This window comes from Melopsittacus undulatus, chromosome 10 (assembly GCF_012275295.1).
Source record: "Melopsittacus undulatus isolate bMelUnd1 chromosome 10, bMelUnd1.mat.Z, whole genome shotgun sequence".
NCBI lineage: Eukaryota > Metazoa > Chordata > Aves > Psittaciformes > Psittaculidae > Melopsittacus > Melopsittacus undulatus.
Window position 1 is genome coordinate 11,821,944 of NC_047536.1, and position 24,609 is coordinate 11,846,552.

General features: G+C 42.1%; 1 protein-coding gene across 1 annotated transcript; it reads right to left on the reverse strand.

Moving 5' to 3' along the window:
* Positions 1 to 9,027: 9,027 nt before the first annotated feature.
* REEP2 (receptor accessory protein 2) lies at positions 9,028 to 24,472 on the reverse strand. The gene is made up of 8 exons (XM_034067223.1): positions 24,412 to 24,472; positions 24,077 to 24,149; positions 18,363 to 18,439; positions 16,812 to 16,932; positions 16,143 to 16,256; positions 15,627 to 15,774; positions 14,732 to 14,889; positions 9,028 to 11,097 (listed from the first exon to the last, which is right to left on the reverse strand). Exons 1-8 carry the CDS (start codon positions 24,441 to 24,443, stop codon positions 11,023 to 11,025), a joined length of 798 nt encoding a protein of 265 aa, XP_033923114.1. The 5' UTR covers positions 24,444 to 24,472; the 3' UTR covers positions 9,028 to 11,022.
* Between the last annotated feature and the right edge of the window lie 137 nt (positions 24,473 to 24,609).

Below are 24,609 nucleotides of genomic sequence, written 5' to 3' on the forward strand. Positions count from 1 at the left end.
GCCAGGCTGATGAGAAGTGCATGTATCTCCTACTGAATGGGCAGAATAGTTCCAAAGCCTCATGGTTATCCACATTATTAAATAATGACAGCTCTAGTGAGTCAACATGCTCTTGACCAGACAAATCACCCTGGGGATCAAAAAGGATTATCTCTGTCACTGTGCTAGCAGACTAAACTGCTCACCAATCATCTCTGATTACAACTCACAAATTTAGTGGTACTTTACACTTGAGCCTACTAGTCCAGGAGAAGAGGCTGAAATTTCACAGTTGCCAGTGTTCTAACAAACCGGCAAACTCAAAGTCCAAACCTGTGCTACTCATTAACTACTCCTGTAATAATTTTGCATAGGTCAAGTGCTGTTGTACCATATTTGAGCGTACAACAAATACAGGAATATACACTTGTCCTCTAGGAAAAGTGGGGATATAAAATATTAGGCTTAGACAGCAAAATAACGACATAGTATTTTTTTGCATGTTCTCAGAAATAGAGTAAAATTCCTTCTATTTACTACATAAACATTTCAGCGCCTGACTGCTGGGGTTGGGAATGTCAACTCTGAGCTGCTGATATAGAAGCAGCAGCAAATCTGCCTCTTTCCTGAGGACATCCATGGAGATGGAAGGCTGACGAGTTAGATATTCATAGCAATAGTGGGACAAACTGACAGCAAGGAGGGAGAGGAAGAGAAAGGCTCCACCTACACAAGAGTCCCAAAGGAAAACTACACTTTGCAAGGGGGGGAGTAGTGGTGGGAGGAGGGTGGGGACTAGGCTGAATTTTAAAGTCAAAAAGGATTTCAACTCAATCAAAACCAGAGACTCAGTCCATTACTGCTGTTGTTAAAAGCTGGAGACCACAGTCCATCAGCTTGAGGCCTTGGTACTATCCAAAACACCACCAAGTTTCTACTTGATGCCAGTAGAACCTTGCGAGATTCTTCTCTCAGTCACTACAGCTGCTAGCCCTGACTACCAACTTTAGCAGGGACTGTGGAGGATCAACCACTGATGATAACCACAGAAAATTCTTCTCACAGCCTATTCTTTTTTCCTCGTAATTTCACACCCTCTCTGTCTGCTGCCTGCACCACAAGACTTTCAGCAAGCAAGCTGAGCTCTGCTACCTGCCCTGCAAACTGAAATTACTTCCTCACCAGTGCAATATTTCACGCCTGGGTATAGTAGCTATGTAGTACTGACTAACCATTCATGCTTCTGGCACTTTCACACAGAAATGGATATTCACCACTAACTTTGTACACATAAATTCATTCCACCCTCTGTCCTCCCAAGAAGTTGTCTGCAGTTGCTATTTATGCAGGACTCTGAGATGCATAACAGTAATAGTATTTGATTCTACTGTGATCTGTACCTGCAGAAGCAAAAAGTCTACTTAACAAATGCAATATGAATTCAAGTCCTCAGTTAACAGCTTCAGGAGTGAATGCAACTTAGCTGAGAGGCACCATCTAAGTGAAGAAACAAAGCCAGGACAAATCAGATTCTCCTAACCTGCCTTGATTTTCACACGGCAGAAATAGCCAGACTCTTATTAATTTTCATATCTTTATTCAACAGTGGAGGGGTAGAATGGCAGAAGACTAAACACATAAGACAGACATGGAGTTAAATTATAACAATTTGAGAAGATAAAAAAAAAGCAGCCTTTTAATGAAAAATATTTACAGGCATCAATAATAAGAAACTAGGGCAGGGGGTGGGAGGAAATTATGTAAACTTGACAGCAAAGAATAAAAGTCCATACTGCAGCTCATAAACTTGTATGCTTGTTCTAGTGATGCATGGAGATTTCAATTCAAATTATCCAAGACATTTACCTGCCAAAATAAACCGGGACTAAAAAGTTAATAAATAACTTCCAGAACCTCTCTCCCCCACCCACATCAATAACTAAGCCTCTAGCAAAATAACTTTTGTCTAGAAGATGCCACCTCTGCTTGTGTTAAGTTATGCCTAGAGCACCACTTACAAGAGAAGCCCAGATAAAATGGCAGCAACATGTAATATTCAAAATATAGCCCTTTCACAATGCTTTGTCTTGTCAGCTGCTACGGTCTTCATCTAGTTGACACAGCTTAAACAGACACAATATAATAAGCTTTTCCAAACACTCTTTAACCCCAACAGAAGGGCTGTATTTACATGTTCATGACCCTTATGCCTCTAAGGGGGACTTGGCCAGGAAAGATGCTTCTAGCAGAAATGTCAAAATAACTGAGAAAGGAAATAAGGATTAGCTGCCACCCCGTGGAATGAAAGCACATCCGCATCGATAACACCTTTTCTATCATACTCTGGGAAGAAATGGAAGAAAAACAGCAGGTCCTTTGAAATAGGAGAAACTAAATGAGAGCAAAAGAGCAAGATACTGAAGAGCTAGTACAAGATTTTCTTTAATGGTCTTCATAAAAGATAATGTAAAAAGGTACCTCAAAAAGGTCTGGGTAACAAAGCTCAATACAAGATTAGGATGACTTAGGGTTTTTTTACATGTAAGCCTTCATACTGAAGTAAGTGACCAAACTTTTAATGACTAAAAAAAAAAAACTAGTGGAAGAAGTTGAACTCCTTTTTCCCCTCAAAAAAAAAACAAACCCTAGTAACCCACTCATTTAACATCACCATGCTTCACAGCATGGGCAAAAAAGTGACAGTCAGGAAGAGGCTTTTCCAGTGTGTGTAATTCCAGACTGCTCACTGGTCATCAAACAGATTGAGCAGTATCAAAGACAAGAGACTGGACTAGCTGAACCAGGTAAGTCTGGGCTGGCCTCTTCTGTTTTTCCTTTTCTGAGGTAACAGACTTTGAGCATCACAGTGGCTCCACTGATCAGTTACTGTAATCCTGTAGCAAATACAGAATGGTCACAACAGCTGGCTTTTACAAGAATTGGCTTTTAAATGCATTTTAGGTTCTATTTAATTCAAGATATTCATTGCCCCAAATTAGCAAGTGATAGCAGCAATGCTGTAATTTCCATTCAGTTGCTAGATTCCCCATTAGGGCCTAGGAAAAGAGAAAGCTTGGAAAATACTGTGATTTGGCTTTGGCTATACTTATACCCAGCACATTTCCTTATAAAACTGACACTGAGTATTGCTAGTAGACAGCTTCTACATTACAGCTTTATGCTGGCAGAGAAAGCCATTCACCAATTACGAGACTTGGTCACGAGAGCTCATTCCTACTTCCCTCAATAACGTATTTATTTCTTACAACTCTTTAAATCACTATTAAGCATGCATTCCTACAGTGGAATACATGCTGCTGGGATTTCGAATATGTCAGGGCAATCCACAAGTTGTAGCTGAGATTTAGCAGCTGTCTGAAAGCACTGTTGTTATTTAACTGATTGTATGATGGAAAAAATAGAACAGAAACATATCAATTATTGTTGCTGGAGGGTTTTTTTGTTTGTTTGGTTTTATGAAGTCTGACAATAAAGAATCCCCAGTTCTAGTCTAAATTCTATTTCTCTTTCCAACCATCTGGAATGTCCTGAACCTTCCTTCAGTTTGTAAATCTCCATTTAGGATGTTGAAAATAAAAGACTTCCTCTTTCTCATAATTGGAATGAATTATGTTCCTATTAAGATTTCCATGTATTTTGAGATGCAAGGTCAGATACTCTTACACACCTCTTGCTGCTTCCTGTGCAACCTTCTGGTGTATCAGCCACTCCTCCCAGTTCTGCATTATCAGCAAACTTACAGAGTACACTCTGTCGCCTCATCCAGACCACTGTGAAGATGTTAAACAGGACTGGACGCAGTGCTGAGCCCTGGGGTATGCTGCTAGCTGTTGGCCTCCAATAAGGCTCCCAAGGACTGATTACCACCCCCCAGGCCTGGCCATTCAGCCAGTTTTTATGCACCTCACTCTGCTCATTCAGCCCATACTCTCATCACCATTTCTAGAAAATCTGATGTGAGATAACGTCAAAATCCCTTGTCCCTTTATGAAATTGTATGCGTAAGAAATAAAGTAGTCAGGTTTTCCCTGAAATGCTTGCAACAGTAATTAGATTGTGACTGATAAAAACCCCAAACAACCAAAGAATGAACCTGTCTGTTCTTCAGAATGCCAACTCTGTTGCTGTGGTCACAAATTAGCACAGTAACTGTTAAGACACTTATGTATTCTTTTAGATTAAAATTGCTTCTATTTTTACGGAATACAGATCCAATTGAAAGAAACTACTCATTCTTACAAAGAAATACTAAACAAAAAATCAGAGTATAAATTATAGCAACACTACTGAATAAACGAACTCAAAGTGGCTAATTGCAAAAAAAGGGAGGAAATTAGTCACAAACACTACCAGATTTCCAGAAGCTAGAAAATAGCTTGAGTGGACAACAAAAAGATTTGAGGACAGCTTTCTATAACACCATAATCTCAGCAAGCATCACTGGGAAGTGGCTCAATGAGAAAGCCCAGCAAGATTAAACAGCCTTAGCCAGAGGTTAACTGCAATATTACTCCATATTTCTTCATCAGAGCCCCAGTTTGTCAGTGTCATGTTCCCCCCACTCTCTCCCCTAGGTAGGACTTTCACTCGCATATATAGGAAATACTGACATTCAGGCTGACAACTGTTACAGAAGTCTCTGCTCTCTCTTTTCCACCACTGTATGTTATACCCTCTGGTGGACAACATGCAATTCACAACCCTTCCCTTGCCTTATGGCCCTTAGATCAGCACTGTGCTAACAGGAACTTCGTCATGAAAATGTTGAATCAAAACCAAGCATTGCTACGCAGCCTCTAATTTCTGCACTTCAAGGAAGGCCCTTCAAGTATCTTTATTGGGCTACATCTGTCTCAGCTTCTCCATTTTCTTACTGGGCTTTCATTCAACCCATACTGTCTCATACACAACTCAGCATGCCTGAATTTAGACATGAATTAATGGACACATGTCAAAGTAAAAATTTCATTTCTCTCTATATGACATTCAGAACATTTGAGAAATAATTTAACAGAGGAGTCAAAGTGAGGAGTCCATCACCTCAGTGCTTCCCCAAAAAGGCAGCAGCATGAACACAAAAGGTTTGTGTTCAATACCAGTTTGACGATCAGAATCATTTACCTCATAATTTCATAAAGTCACCACAAATTTTCAACTTGCTTGCTTTTTGGTAAGTTATTAAGCAGTACTTATGATAAAAACTTAGTTCCCCTTTATGTAAAAATGTTATATGCTTGCTGTGCAGCCTCAGCCTCCTCCCTGAGCCGCTGCAAAGAAAATGACTGAACTCCCCACCTTTGGTAAGTCAGTATAGCGATGTATTTCTACTGCTGCCACAAATCTTCTAGTCTCAGACAGCTATGTATGACAGAAGACTTGAATTCTTGCTCCTCTAGAGTTCACTCATTTTTGCAGCCTTTCCATAAATGTTACTTCTAACATTTGGCTAAATGCAGACACAAAGCTCTTGCCCAAAGTGTCTGCAGTGAACATATTTCAGCCAGAACCCACTGCAAGAAAAGGGAATAACATCAAATTATGCTATCGGCAAGAGATGCTCAGATTCCATCTGGGAATCCAGCCTTAGGCCTTGTACAAATGACTGCATGATTCTACGTCACAAGATTAAAGAATGGGAAAACGCTAAATTTCAGCTCTACAAGACAGGGTTTTTCATGTCTCCACACTCGGCAAAATGAAAGTAGTCCTTTGCTTCATGAAAACATGGGAAACTTAACTGGGTCATGAAAGGACAGGAGCTGAGAAAGAGAGCATGAAAATAACTGTTTGCTTGCAAGGGTTTTCAGAAAGGTTTTTGGCAAAGAAGCAGAGACCTAAATTTTACCTGCAAAACTGCAGAAAAAACCCACCAATTTGCCACTGTTTCTTTTAATTTCATATTATTTTGATTCAAGTTCCCATCAGAAATAGAGTGCTGGCATTTCTGACATAATTTTGGGATTCTACAGACAGCTGTGTATATGAGCATAGCAAAGTCCAGCAGTTAGTTAGTCCAAAACTGTAGGCTTAGGGGGAGGGGTTAATTGCCCAGATGGAAGATATCCTCTGGAGATCTACTGCAAAGTGATGCGAGACCCCTGATACTCATCTGGTCCTCCCTGTCGATCAGCTGCCTGCAGAGGTAAAATTCAAACTCTATTGCTCCAAAGTGATGAAAGGTTCAAGAATCTCAATGTATGTTGCTCAAGCCCAGCTTAGAAAGGATAAGACACAGAAAGAGGTGCTGTAAGAGAGGAATCACTATCTGATCTATAGAGTACAGAATCTAAGTACTGCTTGAGGATCAGAAGGGCAGCAGTATGTCCTGGACAACGCTGTACTGTACAGAAGACAGGTTCTTAGCTGCTATGAAGGCTTACTGTCTTCCTTTACTGTTCAGTTCTTCTCACAAGTTACTCTGAATGCTTCTTAAAATCTCTTCTGAAGCCTGTAGGCTTGTTAACAATACCTGTAAATAATGTAAGACTGCGTTATGTTGATTGCATCTAGTAATAGTGCCAATTTCCAGATTAAATGACTAGGAATCCTTTCTCCTGGATAACACTGATGCACATTCCCATACAGCATATGCATTTCTGCACAACCCACCTCTCAAACTCAGTAGGCTCGAGACCACAAAGAGCACACAGGACCTCTTGGGCAACTGATCCTAGAAGCAAGGAGTTTGGACCAGATGACCTCCAGAGGTCTCTTCCAACTCCACTGACTATGATTCTACGAGCTCATGTAGCTTCAGAATACCTTGCTGATTTTCCATATATCTGACTTTAGAGGCAATTCAGAATGCAGCAGCACAAGATACTGCAGCCAGGTGGCACACTATAAATTTTTAGTTGGAAAAAGAAACAGCAAGAAAAGCTGTACTACTGACAAGTTACAGAGAGATGTGATTCAGCAATTCCCCAGCAAGTATCACAGTAATGTGACAATACAGTGTCCCCATCAGAAAGAAGGGCAACAATATTCCCCCCTCCCCAGATTTGTCACTTAGGCAGTAAGCCGCACTTTCCAGCATTACATGCAAGTTTGGAAGACAGACAGGAGAACTGAGCTCAACTCAATAGCTGCTCTCAAGCATACAAGTGACACTTCACAGGTAACATGCAAGCCTCCTTGATACAATGCTATGTGCAGATCAGAGAACCAGTGCAGTATTCCATAGTTATCCAGCTTTCCTCCTAAGGCACTATATTTCCTGCTGACTAAGATGGCAAAGAATAAACAATTTCTGGGAAGCTGAGATTCTCTAGAAATCTTGCTTTTCAAGGCAAAAATGACTTGGCCATATACTGTGAGGGAGTCACACTTCCAAGAGGGATGTATAAAAGAAGAATGCCCAGACTGCAAAGGAACAACAAATAGAACTCAATTCACTAAAATGGGGGAAGGTGTAGCTTCCCCAGCACAAGTTTTGCAATTTTAAGAACACCAGCATCCCTCTAACACATCCTCTACCTACCAAGGAAACTAGCTCAAAAGAAATCAGAACCCTAGACCCAGAAACATAAGGCTGGAGAATCAGATACTCAATAAAGAACAGTAAGAAATTAAGATGTTGAGTTGAAGTGTAGGGTTTAAAACCTGACAGTAGTCTCTTCCTATTTCTTACTCACTGTGGAGGATACTGCCAAGCAAGTAAACATTGTTCCCTTTTATGCAGCAAATCATTAAGTTTCTCAAATGGGAAACCACATTTCACTATTGTCTCTTCCAACAGCAGAACACTGATTCATAGTATTATAAAGCATGGAGGTACACCATTTTTTTCCAAAAGGCGGCCATGGCTTTACTTTGTATCTCATGGTACAGGTATTTCAGGGTAATTTTTAGGCACACAAAATCCGACACGTACAACCCCCACCCCTCTTGCAACTTTAGGTATTATTTTCTCTCTGATTTTCAATCTCTGCCCAAGCATATTAGGAAAGGGGTATGAAAACTTACAGAACAGAACAGGTTCTACTGCTGGGTGAAGATGTAACCATTTGCTTAATTGCACAATGAAGGTCACAGATGATACTGAAGAGAAACATTTCCTGCTGAAAACAATGAGTATCAGCTGACAAAAGCATTTTATCAAACCAGCACATTCAGTGTTCTCATTAACAAGGGAATTTCTACACAAAAATATGCCATCCAATGCAGAACTATATCTAGCAACTCACTAAGAGGTCACATGGGTGGTGGCAGATGTGCAGAGGTTTTGGTCAAGTGGAGCACAATCCAGCAGTCACATTTCTACTGGAAGAAGAAAATAGTGTCCATGTTAAGACATTTTTCTTGCTCTGGGTAAGTTCTGCTGCTTGACATCATCAGCTTTGTATCACATAGTAGACAGCAGTCCTTAACTCTACTTCAGACTGTCTCTTACAACCGGAAGTCATTTAATTCCCTTATACAACAAAACTCACAAGTAAGACTGATGCATGGCCACAGGCTAATAACATCAAGCAACAATGCTAAGTAAAAAATACTTAGCACAGGAAGACAAAGGTAAACACAAATGCCAAAACTGAGTCTTCAGAAATTCTTTTTGTGCTTCAAAGAAGGAAGAGTTACTACAAATGAACAAATTCCAGAAAACGTTCTGGAAAGCCACTCTATGAAAGCAGAGCAATCTGAGATATCACAACACATGCACAAGGAAAGCACACAAGGATCAGCATAAGGGGAGACTAATGAATCCTTGGCTTCCAAATCAAATCCCTCACAATGACTTACACAAATGATCTGCTATGGAAAAAAAGTAATCCAGATATGTGGTCATACAGATACTTGGTACATAGAGAATAATGGTTCTCTTTTATTCAGTACAGTAAAATTAAGGACAGCAATTCCTCACAAATGAACCTTCCACATAATCAGTAAAGATTTTTATCCCTTAGATGGAGAAAGAACTTTCCTCTGGAAACGGAAACAGTTCCTGCTTCAGGACACGCTTTGCATGTTCTAGTGAGACATGTATGCACTGTTTGCTAACAAACTAAAAAGAACAAAATACTTGCCTTTTTTTATTTTTTGTGAAACTCAAAACTTGAAGCCACATCAAGGGTTTTCTACTGCCTTCTGGGTAATTTAGGACAAGTATTTCTGGGAAGACGCAAGTTTGTGACATGGTTTGTCAAGACTTTAATTTAAAGCTACAAATAAAATTAACTGAATTGTTTGTTTTCTTTTTTAATAGTAAATTTGTAACAATTTTCCACCAGGACAATAGGAAACAAGAAAAAAAAATTGAGTGCTCATCTTCAACTTTACAAACGTCTGAACGGCTGTTCTTTAAGACAGAAATACTTGTGTAATATTACTTGCAGACGTGCTTCTATACATCATCAACAGCAAATTCTGGGGCTCTGTAAGCAATCCGCTGTAATTTAAGAAATGTGACAGCAAAAGATGTGGGCAAACACAAATGTCTGCATCTAGAGCTAAGAATGATCTTCAGTAGGGAGGGAGGAGCCAGGTCCCTTTTATAACTAGGATCACTAAAGACTGAGTGAATATTCGATGATCTTAGACAACCATGTCTATAATGGTGCTCTCCCATTACAGATCTCAACAGGAATCCCACTCATCTCAAATTGCCACTGATTCTGTCAGCAGTTGTACAAGGGATCTCCCCTTAACAATGTTCAAAAGATTAGAATCCAGTATGGCTTGGCATGATGCAAATTTTCTCCGCGACATTGCAATTTAACTCCCACAATATATATACTACATTCGATGTAGTTCTGTCCCAAGCGTTACATACTGCTCAAGTCTTAGGACACTGATAAACATGGCACATGTTTATCAAAGAAACAAAGAAAACTTGTGCAAGGGCTGCAGTAGAATAAAGCAAGAGGACTCATTAATCACAAATGTTCCTTACTCCCTGCTTTTTACCCCCCATAAAAGGAATCCTGAAATTAGCAAAATTCATACATCAGCTATTTGTAAGTTCTCATACCCTGACAACTGGATTTCCTAAATCCAGTACAGAGGATAAGGGCTCCTGAAATTCTCAACATGCCTGCAGACTACACTGAGATTTTTGCCAGTCATCTGCCAGAATGAAAAAACTGTCTGACATAACAAGCATCAGGATGACATGGAATTCAACCACTAAATGGCAAAGCAACAGTCTCCCTGTCAACTTCTCCCACCACATGGGACTCGCCTCACACTGATGGTATCAAAATGAACAACAGAACCTGAAATAAAATTCAAGCAGCTTCAAAAAGAGCCAAAATCTTACAAATGCCCAACTTTCTTTCTCAATAGTTAACTGTTACAGTTACTACTGTAACTACAGTTACAGTATCTACTTCACCACAGGTGTATTTAAGAACATATTTTCTTCATTACTCAGTTTTTCAATTATCTCCCTTCACCTTCCAGAAAAAAAATTAAAACCAATCTCTTCACTTTCCAGTACTAGCAATGTCTATCTAGCATACTCCTCCCACGAGCCAGTCCTTTCAATTCAAAAGCACTCAGCATACATCATTTCAGTCACCTTCTCAAAGGGGATGGACATGATTGGTTTCAGCCCATTCTTAAGGAGGATGATTTCTTGTGGGCACTTCTTCACAACACACAGCTGCAGAAGAATACCCAGAGCAAAACAAGACATTTTAGGGAGCCACTCACCCCTGTGGAACTTCAGTGTCTTAATATTTTTCCAGCTTCTGTGCAATGGATGTCTCTAACCCTAGTCAGTTCTCCCAGCAAAGATTCTCCTCAACTAGGTTTATATAGTGAGAATTCCAAAGCAACAGGCTATGTACAGACATATCAACATTCCTTCCAGCAGAGAGATGAAAAGGAGAAAATTCCTGAGGATGCATATCCTCTACTCCATGCTCTGAATCCCAGCCTCCCCCTTGCCTCAGAATGAGCTCTACAAAGCAGTATCTGTTATGTACATGAATCTCAGCTCCCTTCCTATGGAGAATTTCCCCTCAAAAGTGACAGGTAAATCCCAGGACAGAGACAGGTGCTGGGGAAGGGGAGGCTGCCTTAGGATGACTCAACAGAAGCGACAGAGCCTGCAGCTTTCTTCTTGGGACGGGTTTTGACACTTCTTACTGGAACCTGAGGAGAAACAAAAAGAGGCATCTTGGGTTAGTTTAACACCTAAATGTCTAACAGAAAGATACAAGAATGCAGAGTGAAAACAGAGGACAAAACAACTATAATATGATGACCCTATTCACAGACTCACAGAGTGGTTTGGGTTGGAAGGGGCCTTAAAGCTCATCCATGTCCAACCCCCTGCCACGGGCAGGGACACCTTCCACTACAGCAGGCTGCTCCAAGCCCCTGTGTCCAACCTGGCCTTGAACACTGCCAGGGATGGGGCACCCTCACAGGGAAGAGCTTCTGCCTAAGAGCTCATCACAGTCTCCCCTCTGGCAGGTTAAAGCCATTCCCCTTGGCCTGTCCCTACAGGCCCTTGTCCCAAGCTCCTCTCCAGGTTTCCTGCAGCCCCTTTAGGCACTGGAGCTGCTCTAAGGTCTCCCCTTCAGGAGCCTTCTCTTGTCCAGGCTGCCCCAGCCCAGCTCTCTCAGCCTGGCTCCAGAGCAGAGCTGCTCCAGCCCTCGCAGCATCTCCGTTCCCTCCTCTGGACTCGCTCCAACAGCTCCACATACCTCTTGTGCTGCTGCCCCAGAGATGTATTAGGACTGCAGGGGGGGAATCTCACCAGAGCAGAGCAGTGTGGGAGAATCCCCTCCCTGAGCTGATGCTCATGCTCTGAGGATGCAGCCCAGCACATGGGGGAGTTCTGGGCTCAAGTGCATGCTGAAACTGGGTCATGGGGAGCTTCTCATAGATCAACATGGCAAAGGCTTCCTCAGGGCTGCTCCATCCATTCTCCACTAAGGCTGTATGTGTGCTGGGATTGCCCTGACCCAGGTGCAGGACGTTGCACTTGTTGAATTTAATGAGGTTCACACTGTCCCCTCTCCAGCCTGTCCAGCTCCCTATGGATGGCATCCTGTCCCTCCAGCATGTCAACTGCACCTCACAGGTTGGTGTCATTGGCAAACTTACTGAGGGTGCTTTGATCCCACTGCCCATATTGCTGACAAAGAGGTCAAAGATGACAATTCACATGATCTGTTTTTTTCAGAAAAGCTATTTAACCATTCATTTTCATCTTTTTAGTAACCAAATCAGTCTGAGCATATCAGTCTGAGTATATCCGTCAAAGAGCAACCAGAAGAGGAAGACATTCCAAAACTGGGTAAGTATGATAATAACACTGAAGTCAGTTGTCTTGACAAAAGATCAGACATAGTGATATTTCTAACTGGTACCATTCACATAACATTTACTGTTATATAACTTTTGTGCTTCTTGACTGCCAACCCAAAGACTATTATCCGAAAAATGTAGAAACATCTTAAACTGGTTTGCACACTTTAGTCCAGTGTCTTTCATTCTAGATATTGGCAAGAAGAGGGTATTTATGATCTGTACTGAATTCAGACCTTCCGGGCAACTTCAGACATATCAGTTCAAGGCCTCCTACAACTCCTACATTTGAACTAAAGATCCAAACAGATCAAGCATAAGACCCAATATGCCTGCAAAAGGGCGTAACTGGAATTTCTGTATTCAGAATAAACAGCACTCAATAGTTGTTACTCTCTTTCCATGATTTCACTTTAAAAATTTCTCCCTAGGAAAGCTGAGAATCAAATGTTGTTGCTCTTGTTTTCACATACAGTCTAATACGCTAGAGAAGAAAGAAGAAGTAAGCCTTGGGCATTAAAAAAAAGATTCAGGCTGATTTTAAATGCATCTTTAGATGTGTATGTCCACCTTTGAAGATATTTAAAAGCCATTTGAACACGGTCCTGGGAAACAGGCCCTAGACAGCCTCGCTTGAGCAGTGGGGTTGGACCAGATGATCTTCAAAGGTCCCCTCTGACCTCAGCTATTCTGTGATTCTGTTATAAACAGTACTCAATCATACGCAAAAGTTTCCTGTACACTGTAAGATGACGTTAACAGTACAACTAAAAATGATGCTCTAAGCAATTACTTTCCTCCAAATAATTTAATATTTAGCCTGAAAAGCTTGCCAGTGTGAGCCAGTCATACAGCACTTAATCTTAAATAAAAAAAATAAAATTAGTAGCCTGAGCTGAACCAAGCAAACAAGATCACACTGCACAAAAAGGGACAACCGTTTTATCGTGTAAATCAAACAACAAGAAACATTCAAGTATGAGTCAAAACCTGGAAAGAAGCACCTCAAAAGACTGTTAAGCTAAAATGACTCTTGTACACAGTTGCCTTTATTTTCCTATGTGGTTTGTTTAATAATAAGAATACAGGCAACTCATGCCACATCTGAATGGCTGTAAGTATCCTGGATCAACCCATGGTATACAGAGGAGACGTCAATAACGACTAGTTACCCGAACTTCCAGACAAAACCCCCAGGGAGGGGAAGGAGCAGGATGGGTGCAGGGAGTGTTGTGGAGGTGGAAATTGCAATTTCCCCATATCTAATATGCAGAAGTCCAGGAAGGCCTAGCATTAGTTCTAGGTACATTAGTTGTAGAACATTAGCTCTAGGTACAGAACTAATGTATTTTAGATGAGAAGAAAGGGCTGTCCCAGGGACTGTCACAGTCGTATTATATATTTAGACTGTAACAGACAGGAAAGAAGATATAGTAAACAAAATATGTTAAAAATATCAAATACTCCCACCCTTCAACACGAGAAGCAAGGACCGAGCTTATGACAGAGGCTTACAGGCATGATAAAAATACAAAAGCTACAGACTAGTATAGCAAGTAGACAGCAAGTCCTCTGATGTAGAACTCAACTAGCAAAGACCGAGTCCAACAAAGTTAGAATCATAGAATAGCTCGGGCTAGAAAGGACCTTAAGATCATCCAGTTCCAACCCCCCTGCCATGGACAGGGACACCTCACACTAAAATACATCACCCAAGGCTCTGTCCAACCTGGCCTTGAACACTGCCAGGGATGGAGCATTCACAACCTCACTGGGCAACCCATTCCAGTGACTCACCACCCTCACAGTAAAGAATTTCTTCCTCATATCCAGTCGAAACATCCCCTATTTAAGTTTCAACCCGTTACCCCTTGTCCTGTTTCTACAGTCCCTAATGAAGAGTCCCTCTCCAGCATCCCTGTAGGGCCCCCTTCAGATACTGGAAGGCTGCTATGAGGTCTCCATGCAGCCTTCTTTTCTCCAGGCTGGACAACCCCAACTTTCTCAGCCTGTCTTCATACAGGAGGTGCTCCAGTCCCCTGATCATCCTCGTGGCCCTCCTCTGGACTTGTTCTAACAGTTCCATGTCCTTTTTATGTTGAGGACACCAGAACTGCACACAATACTACAAGTGAGGTCTCACAAGAGCAGAACAGAGGGGCAGGATCACCTCCTTCGACCTGCTCCTTTTCATGCATCCCAGGATACAGTTGCTTTCTGGGTTGCAAGCATACACTGAAGCCAGCTCACGTTCATTTCCCATCAACCAACACCCCCAAGTCATTCTCCGCAGGGTTGCTCTGAATCTCTTCTTTGCCCTACCTGTAGCTGTGCCTGGGATTGCCCTGACCCAGGTGCAGGACCTTGCATGTAAATAGCTTTTAAATGCAATGAGACTATGAAGCCAGAGCCTTCCAACAAACCTCACAAATCAACATATGTACTGGAAATAATTTACACACCAGCTTACCTCAGCTTTCGTCATCTTCTTAGAAGTTTTGAGACTCTGGGTACGTTTAGGAAGTTTATCTCCTGCATCTTCATCTGATGGATCTGTTCTAGTCTCCAGTGGTGTTCCATTAGACCTATGTGCCACACTGCTCTCCTCTCCTGAGGAGTAACAGGAAGCTAAGGAATAAGAGAGAAAGCTTTAGTAAATACTTCAGAAAAATCACATAAAGTCTAAAATGGCCCATCCTGAAGGACCACATGAAAGGGAGATGTCAACAATCTTGAACAAGGATAATCCAAAAAGTAGAGATGTGTTAGGAGATGGCCTAGCAGGGATGTTTGTCATGGTTTAAGCCCAGGCAGTAACTCAGAACTGCCCATCCACTTGCTCACTCCCCGTCCCCTTCCTCCCCCCACTTCCAGAGGGATGGAGAGGAGAATCGAAAGAATGTAACTCCCATGGGTTGAGATAAGAACAGTCCAGTAACTAAGGTATAACACAAACCACTGTTGCTACCACCAATAATAATAATAAGGGCAATAACAAGGGAAGAAAATACAGCCGCTCAACACCCTCCAACTGATACCCAGCCTGACCCGAATAGTAATCTGGCCTTCCGGGCAACTGTCCCCAGTTTATATAGTATGCATCACGTGCTGTGGTATGGAATATCCCTTTGGTCAGTTTGGGTCAAGTGTCCTGTCCCTCCTTCCTCCCAACTTTCGCTCCTCCCTGGCAGTACACGAGACTCAGAAAAGTCCTTGGTCAGAGTAAGCAGTACTGAGCAGCAACTAAAAACATTGGTGTTATCAGCACTGTTCCCAGGCTTAAAGTCAAAAACACAGTGCTGCACCAGCTACTGAGAATGAGAAAAAATTACTTTTACTCCTGAACCCAGGACAGTGTTCTGTACCTGAATCCTCAATGGTTTCAAGAAGACTCCCACCAGATGGGTGCAGTTGTGGCTCCCGGCTTTGCAGGTGCACAGTGTCTTCATCCCGGATCAGAGTGAGATCCTGCATGCTGAAACTTCGCAGCTTCTCAGACAAAACTCCCTGGCCCTAAGATGGCAAAATAGTAAGGGTCAAGGGCACTTCACCTTCACCAAGATCATCTCACATGGGATCATTCAGAAGAAGAGAAAAGGTGTCCTATTCCCCAGTAGGGTACTCTGGGAAAACAGAAAAGGGAAAAAGAAAAGTATGCTCCCAAGACCAAAAGAAAAGAGGTTAAAGCAAAATCCATTCCACTCTTCCTCACTTTTCTTAAGGCAAAAGATGGAATTAACCACAAGGCAAACTGGAGGAAAGGAAAAGTAGACTGATGTCCACAAGTACCAGCACCCCTAACAAACTCATACTACTAATTGCTGGCACACAAAACTAAACTTCTTGGGGATTCCTGAATGTTACAGAAGGTGTTGTATTACCTTTGCAGCTGCAGTAACTGCTGCATTGGCAGCAAGGTTTAACCCTCTCTTGCCAACTCGCATCATGGTTTCATAGCTCTTGTCACGAGCCTGAGTAATGTATTCATCGATTTCCTAGGAAGGTAATGTGGAACATGGCATTTAGCTGCTTGTTACAAACATAATCAAAGTTCCCCCACCATCACCCTTAAAACCCCAAAGCTCATCTGGACACTTTCTTCCAAACTACCATCAACAGCTGTCATTGATCACATAACTGAAGTTTCTCTGCTACTTACAGAAAGCTTGCAAATGCAACTTTTCCTCAAAGTATGCTATTTCCAAATTGTAACAACCAAAAAAAAGGAGCTGCTTAAACTGACAATGTGAAAAAACAGCATAACTACGGAACATGCTGCTCATATCGTAATTCAAAGAGCTTAACTACAGACAATAAGGGCTCATGACACTGCGTTAGTCAAACATGCTTTCTAAGCATTAGGCAAACTACTGGCTACATTGCAATTTTCAGTAAGCTGCAGGATGTCACTGTTGTCAGAGAGAGAATCATTCTACATCGATTAATGTTAGCACAAGCACAATTCCTGCATTTCAGTTTTTATTGCAGCATAACTGAATCAAAAGTCAGTCAACTCCCAGAGAGGTCAGTATCTTCTAACAAGTGAGTACCTTCTCCTTATTGGAGAGCGTTGGGTGCACAAACTTCCTGTAGAGGACACTGGAGCCCTTGGTGTAAGGGGAGAGCAGCCAAATGACAAATGCGATTTTCAGCTCGAAATAAAAGGGAAACCTGAGAGAAAGGGGTGGGGGGAGGAAGAGCGAGACAGAGAGAAAGATGGAGAACTGGTATCAAGATTAGCACAGGGACAGATGGAGACAACTGGCAGAAAGCAGTACAGGCAGAAAGAACAAAGACAAGATATAACGGCTCAGAAACAAAAGAATCAATATATCAGGTCATAACAGCAGAACCCTCTGGAATCCTAGAACATACCTGCTCCGAGTCTCACTTAGTCTTTCATCCATAGCCATGAAAACTCCATAAACAGGGCATCTCTCAGCCCTGCAAACACACCAAATTACAATCTGATAGCTACTCTCATCATTCTGAAGTCTGTTCAGAGAGTATCCCCTGGCTATTAATACTACATTACTTTCCATCTCATTTTCCAAAGTTTTCAACTATGACCTCCTGTTCTCAAATGGAGAAAAAGAAATTTGAAGTTCCTGCTAAGGCTGATGGCTCAGTTTCTGAAGCTTCCAGTAGGTACTCCACAAATAACACTGCAGGAGGATCAGTGTAAATAGAAAAGAGCTGGCAGCATGGACATCTCATGTCTAACCCTCACCCAATAAAGTTTCTGGGAAGAAACAGTAGCAAAGATTGAAACCAGTAAACGAAAACCTTCTTTTTCTATTAGTAGTAAGAGACTTTTGGCTTCAGTAGTCCATTTTAAGCATGTGAACAAGCCAAAGCTCTTGTTCTTTTTAGATCTTTGCTTTTGAGAGTTTATGCAGGAAGAGGCAAAACTGATGAGCGCTTTTGTGAGGCATGTGTGGCCATTTCATGTTTCTTTAAGGGATACAGTTCTTGCCTAGTATTCTTTCAGAGATGTACACAAAGCTCAAACACTAAAGCAAATGAAGAAACTGAAGATTGCCTGTTTGGAAGGTTCAGATGAAGACATGTAATGGTGATTTGTCATTTTTGGAGGCGTCCATATTGCCAAGCACGAAACACAGCACTGCAAGGCTTAAGAACCTGCTTCCCACAACTCCACCCCACCCCCACTAGTAGAAGAGAATTTAATCATGGAAAACAGAGCACAGAGGTGCATTCGATCTGCTCCTACATACAAGGGGCTGGCGAAGCAAAACAGGCCCCTGCCTTCTACCATCATTTTTTAAGTGTTTTTCAAACTTTGTCAGTTCCAATTAAGTCTCTCAGAAATGTTTGATATTATGAAGATCCTCTTACAGACACTGTGCATTTATTCCAACTGTTTGCAACTACAGAAGAAAGGTAAGACAGCAACTACTACCCACAGTATCTACAAACCTTAAGACTCTTCATAGGGACTGAAAACACCTAAAGAGACAGTTTATTCTTAGCATCCTAACAGTACTCCTCCCTTCTTTAAAAAGCAATCAAACAAACCCCAAACAAACAAACAAAACCCAACAAAAAAACCCCAAATCCCACAGTGCCAAGGAACTCACCAAGAAAGAACAATGTCTGTAAGTGTTTCTGCAGTGGTAAAAAAGGCAAACACAATCCAGTACATCATCCACTTCACCTGCAAAAGAGCAGCCACTCAATACACATCCATCAGAACCCAGAAAAAGGCAATATGTCTTCTCAGTAAAAATGACTCATCATTGATGAGTTACATTACGTTGAATTCCACAACAAGAAGGGCATATATTATTAATAATGGAGGAGGGTCCATACTTAATGGTACATTATAGTTTGGGAAAACATGTAGAATTAATGTGCTCTAACTAGATAAATGCATGAAGGCACACTGATGAATGCATACCCTATTGCAGTATCATGAGCAACTGTGCAAAAGCCCCAAATAAGCTATCTAAAAAGAGTAAGCAGTTCACTTCAAGAAGTTATATTCTTTCATGTATCATGATTATTGTAACAAATACATACACATGCACAAAAGTTTAAACTGTAGCCCTGTATTTTCCAAACCACAAAACCAAAAGATACAGGACTTTGCTCGTATTAGTAAGCATTATTTGTCTTAATCATTATGCCCAGAAATTACACGAGCATTTCTCTTTTCAAATAAAGGCTCATTAAGAGAGGTAAGAAAGCAAAAAACATGTCACAAACTCATCTTCCTGTTTAAGGTCTACTTTGTGCTGTGATGGTACATCTGTGTGCCTGTCATCTATTTCCCTATTTTCTCACACCTTTCTTCCAAGCAGTAGATATTTCTTTCAAAGCAAACATAAAATAATCCCCCACTAACACACACATGCTCTCCCCCATCCTGTTTTAGTAGCAAGTCTCTGAATCAGCTGACTTATAAAAACTGCTACCCAAGAATGCCTAATAGTAGAAGAGTCAATATCTTATATGGGAAACTGCCAGTTTTTTATACTGTTAAGAAATAAAAATAAGTAGCAGATAAATGGAAAGAAGAGGTCACCTTTGCTAAAATCAACTTAGCACTTTTAGTGTCATTAAGAATAAGCACGAAAAGTAAACTGAATCAAAGAAATTCCACATATTAAAGCCACACATTAATCCATGTATTAAAATTACATGAACAGTTCAGTGACAGTATTTGTTACAGGAAATGAAATTCTAAAAGGAGATATCCCCAAACTTGTATGTGTTGGGGAACTTGGTGACCTGTTCTTGAAAGAGCTTCCAAAACAAGTAGCAAAACTTGTATTTTATGGTACTCTCCTGCCTTTAGTTTTTTCCTTTTCTCATCAGTTTGGACAGGACCAGGCATCATTCACTCAACTTCTAAAGCAACTCTATGAAACAAATGGTTAACTCTTCAATTCAGCAATGTAAACCAGTTCTCGTATGAAAAACTGTGTGAATAATAACAAAGCAAAGGTGGCAAATAGGGATCCTAATGGGCGAGAGAGTTCAGAGGAGCTAGATACTAGTAAATCTTACTTCAATATTAGGCAAAATGAAGGCAGTAATAAAAACAATAAGCATGTATCATTTTGCGCTATAGGAGTGCAAGGTCCTATACCTGGGTCAGAGCAATACCAGGCACAGCTACAGGTTGGGCAGAGAAGAGATTCAGAGCAGCCCTGCAGAGAATGACTTGGGGGTGCTGGTTGATGGGAAATGAACATGAGCCGGCTTCAGTGTATGCTTGCAACCCAGAAAGCAACCGTATCCTGGGATGCATCAAAAGGAGCGTGACCAGCAGGTCGAAGGAGGTGATCCTGCCCCTCTACTCTGCTCTCGTGAGACCTCAGTTGAAGTATTGTGTGAAGTTCTGGTGTCCTCAACATAAAAAGAACATGGAACTGTTAGAACAAGTCCAGAGGAGGCCATGAGGATGATCAGGGGACTGGAGCACCTCCTGTATGAAAACAGGCTGAGAAAGTTGGGGCTGTTCAGCCTGGAGAAAGCTGCATGGAGACCTCATGGCAGCCTTCCAGTATCTGAACGGGGCCTACAGGGATGCTGGGGAAGGACTCTTCATTAGGGACTGTGGTGATAGGACAAGGGGTAACGGGTTGAAACTTAAACAGGAGGAAGTTTCGACTGGATATGAGGAAGAAATTCTTTACTGTTAGGGTGGTGAGTCACTGGAATGGGTTGCCCAGGGAGGTTGTGAATGCTCCATCCCTGGCAGTGTTCAAGGCCAGGTTGGACAGAGCCTTGGGTGATGTATTTTAGTGTGAGGTGTCCCTGTCCATGGCAGAGGGGTTGGAACTGGATGATCTTAAGGTCCTTTCAAACCCTAACTATTCTGTGATTCTATATAATGAGGAATATGTTTTCTTCAGAAAATAAAAAAAAGAAATTCCCAAATGTAGCGAAACTCTTTGCAGGTTTCACAGCTCTTGCTACAGCGCTTCCCTCACAGGCAGCGTGCGTTTCTACAAACTTTCTGACAGGCCTGAATAAACACTCAAAGAAGCTAAATTGTCAAGGATAAAAATGAAGGGACTCTTGAGGATTAACAACTGGTTACGAGAGAGGAAACGGAGGGTAAAAATAAATTGCCATTCTTCACAATAAGGAAAGTTACCAGTGGAATCACACATGAATCAGTATTGAAATCTGTGCTGCACATCTTCATTGAAGATCTGGAAAAGTTTGTGAACAATAAGATGACAAAACATGCAGAAGATACTTTCTTATATAGAGGATTAGGTATGAGCTGATTCAAGAATTCAGAAACGTATACTGACAGATCTCCAGTTGACACTTTGCCACTAAATATCATTAAATACCAAGAAATGAACTTAGACTATCTGCTTTTTCTTAACTGAAAACTATTGTAGTAACATAAATCAGCTCATGCCACTCAGAAGTGGTCACTGTAGACAGCCTGATGAAACCATAAGCTCAGTGCTCATTGTACATTTTCATTCTGCTAACAGAATGCTATAAGTATCAGAAGAGTATCAGAAAAGAACAGAAAACATTGCTTTGTTACTATTTAAATACTCTGTGTTCACATCTTTGATACTGGGCAAAGGTCTCTGTCTCTTCCTGCCACCCTTCATGCTAAGCTCTTCAGTCAAAGACAAAAACAGCTCTTAAATAAACTAGAAGGATTCAGCTTCTAGAAGTACCTGAAATGCAGATGATCAGAAACTAGAAGAGCATCTTACGATGTTTGTAAGTCGCAGATTATAAACATGTTAAAAAACTGAGGGTCAAACCAGGCCATATTTTTCTTCAGTCCATTAAAAGGAGTCATGTCTTACTGCTCAAGCTGATAACCACCAATTTCAGCTAACTGCCCAGAGTCTCTCAAGTTGCACAAAGAACAAAACCAAATTCAGTAAATGCGTAAGAGTAATCGGAAGATAGATTTGACCAAAGGTGAAGATGACACATAAAAAGAAAGAAATTACTTTTAAACTACTCTGAGCTACTAGGAGCAATCTGTCACAGGTACTCAAGGATTTCTCAGGTTTGTATCATGGCTGGGGAAAATAGACAGTTTGCACTGTACTCTGATGCCACTGATGAACTGCTTGTGGTAGCTTGGTCTGCGTCAACTCAACCTTCAATACACACACTCTAGCACAGATACACCTGTAAGATCTTTCTCCCCCACCAACATTGGTTCTTAAGCACTACAAGCAAGTAGTATTACATAGACACGGCTGGCTCTAAAAATGCGGAGCACATCATTCAATTTCTCCACATGAAGAACAGTTTGAACAGCACAGCCCCCTCTCCTGTTTTCCAAATAAGATCAGTTTTCCCCCATCTTATGTTTTCTTAGCCCTCCAACCATAAACAACTTAGGCAAATACCAGTCCAGTGTCTAAATGCTTATTTCTGATACAGTCCTCTCAAAGAGAAATAATTTATATTATAAAATCTGATTTAGCAGTTTAAATACATTTCCTTGAGCCAACTCCAACATTTTCACTGAAACTAAAGACAAGAGAGAATTTTCTGCTGTAGCAACCCAGAACTATGTACTTCAGGAAAACAATCTCGATTAAGTGTTAAACAGAACCCCAAAATGAATGCCATATTTTTCCACATCAGCCCCAGTGGGCTCACAGACGATTAATTGATATTATTGTTAGGATAACTTTATGATACTCAAATACTGTGTCGCATTTCTTTTTTGCCATAAGATTAGAGAAGTCTTACAGTAATTTAAATAACATCTACCAAAAGAAATTCAGATTCTGCAAGGAAACACAGCATTTATGTACCTCCACAGCTAACCTACCCACAGAAAAGATGCAAGTTGTTACTGTAAAGAATACCCGCACACATTCAAAGGCTCCATATTTACCAGGTCTTTGAGCTCCAGAACAAGCAAACTCTGGAGTTTCAAAAAACATAAATTTCTTTTTTCCCTTCAAGTTCTCAACAAAACAATTTTCAACTCTGAAATCTGAGTCTGTCTTAAAGTCAAACAGATTCTGCAGCTGGAACACAACCATTCCGTGACAGACACTCATGAGCCAGAATTAAATTCTGGGTAAAAAAATAAGCATTTCATGCAATAAATGGAGGTTACAGGCAACAGGAAGGAGAGAGGAGAGGAAGGCCAAAGAATACAGTATACAATACTGCGTATATAACTTCAAAGATAACTATGAAGTCACAGGATCATGCAATTATTCAGACAGTTTCTTTTATACTTTCTTTTCAGTTTCTAATGTCATAATTTCAACATTTAGTAAGGCTTATAAATTTCTGACTGTATCTCTAATACTCACTCAAAACACTGTATTAGTTACCTCATGAACATTCACATTTTGACTTCTCTACTGAGACCAGTATAAAAAACCCTCAAAACCCAAAAGCAAACCCCAAAATACTTCAGCCAGATGTTGTGGTTTGTAAAGCTGTCCACTATGAGCAAGACTCTCACCTCAGCTGGCATCTTCTTCAAAAACCAGTAGGCTGAATTTTAAGCCAACACATGGGAAAGGTCTAGGCAATTCTAGAGGACAGAAGCACCATGAGACAGAAAAGGATCCTGCAATATTTACAGTTGACGTGTCATTTCTAAAGGAGCAATCAGACTGAGAGGGATGAGAAGTCTCAGACTGCACCACAAAGCAATACTGACAAACTATGTGCTATTCACCCCGTTACCTTTCTTCTCCATCAGGTTACTTCTTGCTCTAGGTAACAGAAACTCATCCCCCCCATAAACCAAAGGGCTCTTATCTCCACTGATCAACTTCGAATACCCCTTCTGTAAGAAGATGACACATCACATCCCTAAAAAGCATGTGGTGTTTTAAATGCAGTAACTGTAATGATGATGTAAGACAGACAAGGGAAAACTGATTCCAGAAGAGAAGGAAGATAAGGCCTTGACTAACAGAAAACACTGATCACAAGCAAGGCTGACAGGGAGACACAAACCAAGCAAGATTACTCAGCTTTTTGGAAGACAACAGAAGTTGTACTGAAAAAGCTGTAAGCGGACACAGAGTAAGGATGAAGCTAGAAAAAAGAATCTGCCCTGGACTTCCCCCGTGTCCAGAGTGCGGTTGTTTCCACCCTGCTCCCTTCCTCACTCAGCATCTCTTGAGGAACCACATTTCCTACGTTCACAGTCGGACACCTCCCGTTTTCGTACGCCCCCTTCCCTGCCAACTTCTCCCGAGGGCCGGGGCTGCTGCCCGCGCAGCCGCGCTGCGGGGCCGAAGCCCCGGGGCCAGCCCGGAGCTGCCGCGAGGGGCGGGAGGGCGCCGCGCCGGCGCGGCCAGCCCCAACTCACATATTCCTTCACGTTCTTCGTCTTCACGGCCTTGTAGGAGGAGTACGCGGGGTAGAGGGTGCCGAAGATCAACCTGCGAGAAGAACAGAGCGCTCAGCACCACCACCTGCCGCAACCGGCAAACCGCCCCGGCGGCTCCGGCAGGAAGCCGGTGCCCCGCGACACCCCCAAGGTGGGAACCGTTCGCCTCCTCCGCAACACCGCCCTTGGGCCGCGCAGCCGGCGCGGGCCCGCCGAGCACGGCCACAGTTCGGCCGCAGCCGCCCGCCCCGCAGCGGCACCGCCGCATCCCCCGAGCTCCCGCACACCCCCCGGCCGCGGCCACCCGCACTCACACCACGAGGCGGGAGATGATCCAGGAGACCATGGCGGCAGCGACGGGAAGCGGCTCCTGAAGGGCAGGCTCCTGCAGCAGGCGCAGCCCCGCCCTGGCTGCCTGAAGGGGAGGAGCCGGCGCGTCGGAGGGCGAACGCTCCGCATCCCGCCCCGCGCCTCTGCGGAGCCCCCGGCGCTCGGCTGCGCCCCCCTGCGCA